The sequence below is a fragment of the Archocentrus centrarchus genome, chromosome 3, assembly GCF_007364275.1.
Source record: "Archocentrus centrarchus isolate MPI-CPG fArcCen1 chromosome 3, fArcCen1, whole genome shotgun sequence".
NCBI lineage: Eukaryota > Metazoa > Chordata > Actinopteri > Cichliformes > Cichlidae > Archocentrus > Archocentrus centrarchus.
In genome coordinates, this window is record NC_044348.1 from 34160321 (window position 1) to 34171860 (window position 11540).

Sequence of the window (11540 nt, forward strand, 5' to 3'; positions counted from 1 at the left end):
TGTTTCTCCTAGTTTTTTTTCTTGCTCCGTGCCCCCCACCTGCCCCTCACTACAGAAGAATGTGCTGCAGAGAGGGGCTTCAACAATGTGTTTACTGTGAACACTGGACATTCATATGGATGGCTGCATGAACTCCACGAGCAAATTGAATAGTCTGGTTTTTAGTGTCGTCACAAAAAGATCGGCCCTTTCTTCAGATTTCCATCTCTGACACACACAGAGCTGTTTGTCAGATTGGTTATGGCTGAACCCGCTCATCGCACAGTGGAGCCCCTTTCAAGCTCCTGCAATACGTCTTTGCCTTCAGGGGTAATTTGAGAGCCAGTTAAGCTAAAAAAAGAAAAGAGACTCCAAGGTCGTTTGGTCATGTGTAATGCAATGTAATGAATCGGGCCCATATTGCATTAGCTTTGAACAAAGACAAGAGGAATCAATGAGCCTTCCATTATCATAACTGATTTACATTCATAATATGTATTATTACACTCATAGGAGATCTACTGATGGTAAGGCGGCCCATCGCGCCACGTAAGCACAATGGGCCGCCAGTTCTGATGGATTACTGGATACTTGAGAACAAGCTATCAACAACAAATGTCTTGTCCTCATTGATTATGATGCAACCTAAAGATGTGTTTTGGATTGCGGCTTCAAGGTAGAGTTTCCCTCTAACACCTTCATTACACCCCCACAGCGAAAATCCACAGTGTTAATGTAAACGATGTCCTCTATAAGGCTTCCTGCCAAAAAGGCTGAATTTTCCTGAGCGCTTCAAGGACTGCACTCAAATTTCAAAGTTTGACTTTGGAAACAATAATTTAGAGAATAAATTAGTTCAGGACCTGCTCCGAGGTCTGCTGAGGGAGCACAGGGAGTGAAAAATGGTTAAATGAGTGTTAGCTGTGAGATACGCTAAACTCAAGGTTTTCCATCTTTTCCACCTGGTCAGAAAAAGCATTGATAAGAGTCTCCACTATGGTTTTCCTGACTTACTCAAGACTCTTATAATGGTGATGACACACACAGGATTACTTCACTGACAGAAAAAAAAATTACCATAATTAAAAAAGCTTCAACAGTTTGCATTTCAGCCTGGCCTTAGTTTGAGCTAAATTGCTTGTCCAACATCACTGAGTGACTAAAAGGAAATTAAAGCTTATAAACCTCCTGCAAATATGGCAACCCTGCATTCATTTCTCTACAGCTGACCGGCCACAGAGATTAGTCACCTGCTGCCCTCTAGTGTTCAGCATCACAACGTACATCAAATGGGACCAATGTGATTTTCTACTTTTTACTTCATAACAAATAAATTTCATAATAGTGTGGTTATGACGCAACTTTCTGATCACTTAATTTATAAACCAAATGGAGAAAATATCAGAATAAAAATTTAAAAAAAATAACTATATTTTCTTAAAGGTGCTCAGTGAGAGAGCAGAAAAAAAGTCACCACAAAGATTAAAGTTTATCATCTTCATCTTTATTGCTGGTACGAGGAAAAACGTGTCTTAACAGTGAGAGCTCAAACATGGCTCCTCTTTGATCCACTCAACCTGCTGCTTTAATCCAGACCAGCTTCAGCCATCACACTATAATTGCTGAAGTTTCTGTATTCCTTACAGGCTTATTGAACAATATTAGGAAGAACCCAGAAAGTGTCATTTCTGTGACCCTTAAATGAGTCGAGGGCAGTTTATGTGAGCATGCTGCTCCGAACCAGTGAAGAAACGAGCCGCCAACAAGACGACGAGCCCAAAATTTCCCTCCCGGTTAGAAATCCTGCAAATGCGAACACCTTCAAACAAATTTTATATAAAACTTTATATAAGAAGGGTCCATAATTTTTCAGCAAAGCAGTCAGTACAGCCATTAAACTTGGTCTATTATACCACAGGAATGTGTTCTTTTTTTTTCATATATATATATATATATAACTGATAAAAGTATGATTAGGTCATTTAGTCTTATCTTTAAACTCATCTCCATCCCAGCAGAAAAACTGTACCACCATGTGTTTGTTTTTGATAAATGACCATATTTCCATATTAACCGCATCGCAGCATCGTGTGGTCAGAGGAGCAAAGGAACTACAGAACTAACTTTACATGTTCCTGATTTTGATTCTTCCTGCTCCTGTGATTCAGAGCTGGTTTAAAAAATGAGTTTGAAGTGTCACAGCTTAAAGGAAACAGACCGATGTATCAAACTTATTTTATGTAAAACAAGCAGAGCATTTAAAAATACAGAATGTTCATTTCTGATGTGTTTATTATGCTAACCTATTAGCGTGTCATAATTTCATCTTGATCTTTGCCCCCTCACCATTTCCCCCGTCCACTCTCTAAAACACTCCAGGAATCAGGCGGTAAGGCACGACGTCGGTGTAGCGTTTCCAGTCTTTGCCATACTTACTGCTGCAGCGATGCTCATCACGCATGCAGCGATGGACCAGCAGGATGGTCATGTAAACAATGTAGAAATATGGAAGTATGTGGCCAAAACCACATGAGGCGCAATAGGCCAGAGAGCCCATCAGGTCACCGGTGTAGTTGAAGTGCCGGGCCACGCCCCAGAAGCCCGAGGTCAGGAGCTTGCTGTGGTGCACGCCACCGTTAGCGGAGCGATACGTGCACTCGATGCATGTTGGTTTGCGGCCCCAGATGGAGCAGGAGCCACCTGTGCGCCGGAACAGATCCTTCTGGTGGTTGGTGGCGCGAAAGATGTAATACCCAACGAGGCCGAGCAGCAAGACGGCGAGGGCGTGGGCATCAGAGAGCTGGACTGGGTGGTACACCAGGTACAGACCCTGGAGAGAGACAAACACATTTACTGTCAGTGAAATGGTTTGAGTCATCTGAACGTCCACCCGAGAGGATGGGAGACGTATTTACCCGTCATACTGTTAAATTCATGTTTATGTCTTTGTGGGTTTTGGAGCGTTAGCATGTGCATGGTTGTTACCTGCAGTGTGTAGAGGTACGGCAGCCAAACACAGTCTCCCCAGCCCAGATACCATCCAAAGTGATCGTGGCAGATATCGATGGTCTTCAGGTACCACGCCTCATTCCAGAAGAAGTCCAGCACATAAAGAGCCTGTCAGAAACATAGGCTTTTTCACTCCAGCTGCAGCTTTAGATTTCATTTGTTCCAACCTTCATAAAATAATACAGGTTTTTTTAATGGTAATGTAAGTTTTCTACTCGAGCACTCACAGTGCTTTATCCAACATGTCTTCATTCACACTCCAACGAACACATTGGGAGCAACTCAGCGTTCAGTATCTACCAAAGGATCCCTGCAGCTGGAGCAGCCAGGGATCAAACTACCAACCTTCCCATTAGTAGACGACCTGCTCTACTTCCTGAGCCACAGCCGTCCCACCCTTTAAAATAGACCTATTGTCTTCTTTTGACTGCTCCCTTAGGGGTGGCTGCAGCGGATCATCTTTGCCGAAAGGTGAAAACTTCACCAACGTTTCAAACATGCTAGTGACTCCTGTGAGCCACAAACTCAGGCTTCAAACTCCTCTAAATGCTCGGTTTCAGGCAGTTTTTCCTTCTCCTGCCTCTGTATAATGTCACAGTGTTCCTAATACGGTGCTCTCAGACACACACAGCACTAACAGAAGCACCATCCACCTGTTGTTCTCCCTGGCCTGGAAACATTCACAGGGACAGTACTCTACATCAGGTTCTGTATCAGAAATGTGACTGTGGACTAAAACATTCAGGTTTCCTCTAACAAGAAACCCCCTACAGGCTTCTTGGTGTCCTCAGCTCTGCTGATCTCTTGGACAGACATCACAGCTGTCATCAAGAAGGCTGAACAGCGACTACACTTCTTGAGGGTCATCAGGGACAACAACCTGGATTCTAACCTGCTGCTGACCTTCTACTGCTCATCCACTAAGAGCCTGCTGACGTACTGTATCACAGTATGCTGCAGAGGCTAACCAAGGCAGCACAAAGGACTGTTGGCTGCCCTCTCTCCTCCCTGATGGACATCCACACCTCCCGCTGCCTCAGCAGAGCTAATAGCATCATCAAGGACAGCTCACACCCCGGCTATGAGCTGTTTACTGTTGTCCTCTGGCAGGAGCATCAAAGCCAGAACAAACAGACTCAACAGTTTCTTTGCTTAAAGCCACGACCACGCTGAACTCACATCACTGAACTGCAGACATACATGCTGACACTGAAAAAGTCAGCATTGTACAGTCCGTATGACAATAAAAGCATCTATTCTATTCTATTCTATTCTATTCAAGAGAGGAACTCAATACATTTCAAGCAGAGGATGAACTGAGAGGTGAAGTACAGCAAGCTCAAGAATAAAAATATGAAACTTGATATGAGCATAATGGGTCCACTTTAACAAAATATGTTGGAAAGAATTTGTGCACAGCTCTGATTTTAATGTAAGGGATGCAATGCTCTGCTTAGGATCCTGCCCCCACGACCCGGCCCCGGATAAGCTGAAGAGAATGGATGGATGGATGGGATGGATGGGATGGATGGATGGATGGGATGCAATGCTCCATTATATCTAAAGTAATACGACATACAGTGGTCTAGAAAAACCTGTCATGCTGTGATGTATAAATATAAAAACAAAACAAAACAGAAAAACCAAGATCATAAAAAACAGAAATATAAAATGAATGAATAATATCTGCAGTTCTGTCAGCAACCAAAGGCAAGTTCAATCTGACCTTTTGTCCTGAACACAGTTGCTACCAAAAATCTGCTGACTTGTGCTCTTCCACTGAAGCAGAGGACACTCAGGTAGATCTAATCTACTTATCAGAGGCGTGCTCGAGTTAATCAATCTGCAGCCAGAGTTCACCTGGTGTAATTATGGCTGTGCCTTAAAGCTTCTGACAGAATATTGCTGAATAAGCAGCAGTGTAAAAGTAGGACACATCGGGGCTGTTCCTGCATAGAGGAATTTCTGAGCCTGCTGAAGAGATTTTATCCAGAGCTCAATGAAAACAGGTGCCCCCCCCCCCCCCCCCCCCCCCCCCCCGATTCTGTATGATGTCATTGAGTGTGAATATCTACAATATGGTCTTCACAAGCACAACTATTTCAAACTTATTTTTGAGAGCAGCAGCAAATCGTGAAGAAAGCTACCTTAAAGCAAGGGAGCTAAAACAGCTGCACCGAGACCACATAAGAATTATTCTGACTACTCTAGCAGTGCAAGAATAAAAATATACCGTATAACAGCTCTGCTTAAGTGATTCAACTTTCACCTGATACGAGTCCTTCCACAGGAACTGAGGGTAAGACGTATTTACTTTAAAACCAGCCTCCCATCTTACCTGCAGCACATTGACGAGGATCATCGAGTTGGTGATGTAACCGTAGAGTTGTTGCTGCTTGGCCATGTAGGACAGATTGATTAGAGTCCAGGCTATGATGCCGGGCCGGCCGTTGAAGAACAGCTTGAAGTCAAACCACTTCCCTATGCGCGGGTTGAACTCGATGCCCATCATGTAGTTGTAGAAGACGTTCCCTGTGAACTTGCTGCAGAGTCGGGAACACAGGTGGAAGAAAACATGATGGAAAATCTAAAAAAAATCCTACTCCAACTGTCTGCGCCTCAGTACTCACCAGTCCTCAGCATTGGTGGGGAAAAGGTAAGCCTTTATGAAAGCAAAGGTGGACACGGTGTAGCCCAGTATGTTAGCGCACCACAGCAGGGGGATCCAGTTATCGAAGATGATTGTGGGAGAAAACCAGTGGAAATAATGGGCATTGGCAAACCACAGTGCGTGAGTGATGAGCCAGCACTGCAGCCCATTGATCTCATATTTGTTAATCAGGCCTTGTGAGCAGAGAAAAACAAGACACGATTTTAAAAAGCAATGTTTACATAATGCTTTGATAACAAAAGTCATATTCTTTTCTTCTTTCCACAAGCACCGTCACAATACTGGACCTCATAATATAAATGCTGTGGAGTGATGATGGAGTGGTGAGCTGCTGTGTATGTGTGTTAATTACCAGCAGGAGTTCGTGCTCCTTCCTGCACACCACCAACATAGCCAGGAATGAACTTATGGGTAATATCACTGAAACACATATACAGGAACACCTGAGGGAAAACACAGCACATCTTAACTTCGAGCCAACAGTTACTTTGAGCTGCACTAACCTCAAACTCCTCCTCCTACCTGGAAGCTCACCCAGACGCCATATATCTTAGCGGCTGACCACGAGAAGGAGGGTGCCCGGGCCCAGATGGAGAGCAGTGTGGCCTCTCCTCGGTACAGCTCCAGCACAGGCTGGCTGATGGAGCACTGGTACTGATCACAGGCCATCACAAAGTAGAAGACAATGAAAGGGGCAAAGCACAGCAGGCCGATTACACCGATGAGGGAAAACCAGTCCACCTCCCTATTAACAGATCATACATACATATGCAGTGTGAAGACATCAAGCTGAAACATTATTCTCATGTTTCATTTTTCTCTAAAGGTGATTTGTGTGAGAGGTGTCAGTGCTGCAGCTGCTCCTCAAAACCTAAATACTTCCTTCTCTCAAATGAGCATAATAGCACAGTACTGCAGTGGGAACAAATGTTTTTATTAATGCCTAAAATTAATAAACTTTATTAGTTAAATAAAAAAATAAAATTAATGCAGCAGTTTGGGGGGCAGGTATGCATGATTTATTATCCACTGCTCTTTCTTCTACTGCCACCATGAGGTTGATTTTTTTGTGTGTGTGTTTTCAGTTAAATAAGTCAAACATTATTGGACAGACAGACTCAGCACGGTTACAGTATTTTCTCAGAATTAAACCTAACAATGAGAGTGTGAATGAGAGCATGAATGTGAGTGTGAAAGGTCGTCTCTCCCTCTGTGTTGGCCCTGCAACAGGCTGGCGACCTGTTCAGGGTGTACCCTGCCTCTCGCCCTATGACAGCTGGGATAGGCTCCAGCCCCCCCGCGACCCTTAACAGGATGTGCGGAAGCGAATGGATGGATAAACCTAACAATTTAATATTGTGACTAAAGCCATCATCATCATCATCATCATCATCTTCAGTTTGTGACAATATTTACATTTCTGACCACACACTTGCCAAAGTGTCTCATTAGTCTCAGCTGTACTTTCTGATTAATTTTTAAACTCACCACGTCTCCCTTGTGTGTTATTTTCTGTTCATTTACATCTATGTATAATCTTCCAGCTTTGTATCATCTGTGTGCTGTGAATATGTGATGTGATCACACTGTTTATGATGCCATACCCCACTGACCCAGATATGTCTGCAGAGTCTGTGTCGTGGAATTCATGGACTTGTTTAACAAATTGTTTCAGGGGGTTGTTGACAAACCAGTGCTTTAATTTACAGTTTGTGGAAGACTTCTGGGTTAAAATTTTCTGGCCCAAGTTTTTAACACTGCTTTGGTCTCAATGTTTAGGACCAAACTTACAACTGAAATCCAAGTCAGGAGTCCATTTCTATGTAAACTGATGTTGGCTGAAAATGAACAGTGAGCAAAAACAAGACATTTGGTGAAGTTTAAGAGCACACATGAAAATTAGAAGTATAAATATGAAACCACCTTATGGCAGCTGGCATAGGCTGTGGCCCTGAATCAGACAAGTCTGTATCTGGAGGTCTCACAGGATCTTAGCTCAGCCATTCTCAACCACCTTTGGGGGCGTATCTCCTTTTGACCTCTGGACTTTCAGGTCACACTGGGCACAGAGGTTCCTGTAAAGATAGAGCGTCCTGCCTGCTAGCATCTTGCACCCTGCTGTTATGTGCTGGATTGTCTCAGGGGCATCTCTGTACATGGGGTCTTGCCTGGTGTGGTGCTAAATGCCGTGTAGGGGCCTGTTCTTCCATGATGGTTCCTGTTCTTGTTCCTCTTTTTTTCTTGGGTTTTTGCTGCCTGATGTACTCACTAAGCACATGATCAGTTGTGGCCATTTTTATGACGTACTCATGGATTTTTGTTTCACCCTGACACTTCTTAGCCCAGCAGGGTATCTGATGATTGGCAGGGTGCAGGTGTTGATCGCTCAGATCTTGTTCTTCCCATTCAGATGACTCCTCAGGACTTGCCTTACCCTCTGCAGGTACTCGGTGGTTGCAGCTTTCCTAGCGGCCTCCTCATGGTTCCCATTTGCCTGTGGGATTCCAAGGTGCTTGTAGCTGTCTTCAGTGTCTGCAATGTTGCCTTCTGGTAGTACAATCCCCTCAGTTCTGTCTGTGTCCCTTCTCTCTGTTACCATCCGACCACACTTCTCCAGTCCGAATGACATTCCAGTGTCATTGCTGTAGATCCTAGTGGTGTGGATCAGTGAATCAATGCCTCGTTCACTCCTGGCATACATATTCATAGCCAGTCTTGTCTCTGTAATTCTCTGTAATTATTGTAGGGTCTTTATCTACAGTGTAAAGCACCTTGAGGCAACTGTTTGTTGTGATTTGGCACAATAAAATAAATAAAACTGAAGTGAATGGAATCGTTAATGATCAGGCTGATGGGATTCAGGCCTATGCTGAACAGCAGTGGACACAGAGCATCTCCTTGGTAAACCCCATTTGATGGTGACTTGTACAGTTGGCTTGAAGTTGGCCTCTAGTGTTGTTCTCCACATTCCCATTGAGTTCCTGATGAAGGCTCTTAGGGTCCTGTTGATGTTGAACACTTCTAGGTATTCCAGGATCCATGTGTAGTAGCAACATGAAACAAAAAATACAGTAAGGAAGACCCAGGACTGTTGGGCAGGTAGAATCCTCTATCAGAAAAGAATGGGACAACATTCCTCTCCCAAGAGTCCAGCTTGTTGTTCAATGAGCAGGCAATGATCACATAAGGGATGTCATGCTCTCTATATCTATATATAGCTATAGATTATACAGTTGAGTACAGTTAAGCTGGTGTGAGTTAACCCCTCTGTGCATTTTAACATGATTCCTGATTATCTGATAAACAAATACATGTTTTTATGATTTTATGTCTGAGTAAACTGCATGCAGGAAAAACTCTGGTAAGTAAATGTTTATTAAAGATTTTCGGAGGACTTTCTAAGATGTTTGTGAAAGCAGTCAAGGAAATTTAATCAGTGACAAAGTAACCCACAGCTACCAGTGAAACTCACCACGCTCTCCCCCACTGTGCTCGCTGCTCCTTCTGTTCAGATCTTTTCCCACTGGGACTCTGCTGCGGCCGTCTCCTGGTGGTCTCCATGCCCACTGCACCACTCAACTCTGCTGAACAATCAGGTTATTAGTTTACGATCTGTTATCTAGCAATGTGCTGGACTTCGTACACTACCAGGGTGAGTCGGTCAGATACTCAGTGGCACCCACCGAATGTGCCGGGTGTAAGGAACAGCAAACAGATGTTACCTTCCTCCCTCTCCTCACAGATTCATTCTAGTCTTTTGCGCGCGCTGGCTGAACAAATCCTCCAGAGTCAGAATGTCACAGCAAATCAAATCATGCAGCTTATTTCACAGGCCAGACACTTAGAAACACATAATGAGGTCATTGGGGGAATAAAGTGCAAATCCTCAGAGATCTGAGACCGCAAACACACAAGTCAGGAAACCTGATGGCACCATATGCATGAAATAATTCATTTTTCTCTTCCGTGTCATACGCTGTTGCACATTCACACGAGCCTGACCGTGAGCCTCGCACTAAACGTAAGCACAATGTAACCAATCCTAACCTAAAATGCAAAACCTACTCAGCCAGCAGCGGCTATAATTAGGTATCGAAGTCGCTACAAATGCTTCACAGGAATCTGCATGTTTTCCACAAACAGGGGGCGGATCCCTGAATGTGCCCTGTGAACTGTCCCCACGTAACAAAGTACACACATTTCTGCAGCACTAACACTAAAACTGACTGGATTTCGCTTTAAAGACTTCAGGCTTTGATATTTTATCCAAACAAATAAAAATAAGCTGTTTCAGCAGCTTCCCCAACAAAGACATCGTCTCTGACAGGACCGCGGTCAAGTGAGCCGTCAATTCTGAGCCGCGGTCAAGCCAGCCGCAGATCAGCCGCTTCTACCCTAGGCTTCTACCCTAGGCTTTATGGTAATGCTCGTCCTTCGTTGCCGATTTCTGTACAGCGGAACAAAAATAACCTGTAGTTGTTTTTGATTTATATATGTGTTCGCGTTCTGTAAAACACTATGACATATAACAATAACATTTATTAAATTATGGATTTTAAGACAAAGTTGTGGTGTGTGTGTGTGTGTTTTGGCGACATTAAGAGAAGTACAGCCCTAGAAGTCCTATTTTTTTTTCCTCAGTAAAGATGTTTTCCTTTAGTCGTGCGGAATTTGATTCGCTCTCATTACAAATTTATTCAAGTCTTCATCGTGGCCTGCACAGCTGATTTTGCAGACATCTGCGACAGGCTCCAGCCTGACAGCCCTCCACCCGTGACGCTTAACACAATAAGCGCAATAGGATGGATGGATGGATGTGGCTAATATTCATGCAGAAAATCACGAGAAATAAACCCAGGGGCAAGTTATAGTACTATACAATTGTAATTATAAACTGACAATTCTGAGCCTATTTAATGAACTCAGTCCAGTGTGGTTATATTTTTTATAAGGCCAATAAAGCTTATCATTGACATAAAAAACTTCTGTATATTCAGCTTCTGCCTTATCCACTCTACCTGGGTGTGAAATTTCATCTAAGGCTAGTTAAGGACTCCACTTAAATTACAGAACAAATCTGCACAAACTTCACCAAGGTTTGTTCAATATGGAAAATAGCAAATTTAAAAATTCATAAAAAAATCAGCAATGGAAGTTGACGTGGAAATCTCAACAGATTATCACTCTGGCTGACCCCCTCTGCATGTGGACCCGGTTTCATCACAAATAACTGGAATCCACAGTAATCAAGCGACAAATACACTCATTTTCACCCAGGTCCATGTAATATGGAAAATGTCAAAATAAAAAATCCACAGGAATCCACAGTAATCAAGCGACAGGAGGGGGGCAACACATCGTTGCGTAATGCGTAATGTTAATAAAACTGAAAGCTTCACTAACTTCCTGGTTCTGCTGTTGACAGTATGATTGTTGATCACTGAATCTACCGTAACCTGCCTGAAACAACTGCAGCCTTTGTTCCATAAACGGTGCATTTTAAACAGCACACTCACAATGCAGACACGCAGCACCGTTAAACACGCGTTACACTCACCTGTAGGTACCGTTAACAGACGCGCGGACAGCCTTCTGTCCTCTCCTGCCCTCTCGTCCAGGTGCTCGTTATCGAGGACTCGCCGTTCAGCCCCAGACTCCTCCCATAGCGCCATTGAGCTGTTAGAGTTGACCAATGACAAGCAAGCGAAGGCGGGCACGAGAAGGGATGTTGCCTTGTGATTGGTTGATGCTGGCTGGAGCCATAAGCGCCCGACAGCATCACAAGTGGCTGAATAGTTTGGAAAGAGTAAAGAATGAACTGGAAACACTGCGAAATTATTTTGAGTTCTTTTAATAATATATTTTAAAAAGGTTAATAAGA

The 11540-nt window shown here is 43.6% G+C and overlaps 1 protein-coding gene across 2 annotated transcripts; it reads right to left on the bottom strand.

The window, feature by feature from the left end:
- Positions 1-1473: 1473 nt before the first annotated feature.
- On the bottom strand, positions 1474-11313 carry dhcr7 (7-dehydrocholesterol reductase). 2 transcript variants are annotated; one of them, XM_030757603.1, is made up of 8 exons: positions 11217-11313; positions 9132-9240; positions 6182-6404; positions 6012-6102; positions 5619-5832; positions 5327-5531; positions 2965-3096; positions 1474-2809 (listed from the first exon to the last, which is right to left on the bottom strand). In XM_030757603.1, exons 2-8 carry the CDS (start codon positions 9218-9220, stop codon positions 2345-2347), a joined length of 1419 nt encoding a protein of 472 aa, XP_030613463.1. In that variant the 5' UTR covers positions 9221-9240; positions 11217-11313; the 3' UTR covers positions 1474-2344. The 2 variants fall into 2 exon arrangements, with proteins under 2 accessions (XP_030613463.1, XP_030613471.1); XM_030757611.1 differs by having other exon boundaries at positions 9132-9243; positions 11217-11271.
- Between the last annotated feature and the right edge of the window lie 227 nt (positions 11314-11540).

Coding starts and splice junctions, on each gene's coding strand:
- dhcr7 (XM_030757603.1), bottom strand. CDS start 9,220: ATGGAGACCACCAGGAGACGGCCGCAGCAGAGTCCCAGTGGGAAAAGA. Junction 6,405..9,131: donor GCACAGTGGGGGAGAGCGTG/GTGAGTTTCACT, acceptor ATCTGTTAATAG/GGAGGTGGACTGGTTTTCCC. Junction 2,810..2,964: donor CGTACCTCTACACACTGCAG/GTAACAACCATG, acceptor GTCTCTCTCCAG/GGTCTGTACCTGGTGTACCA.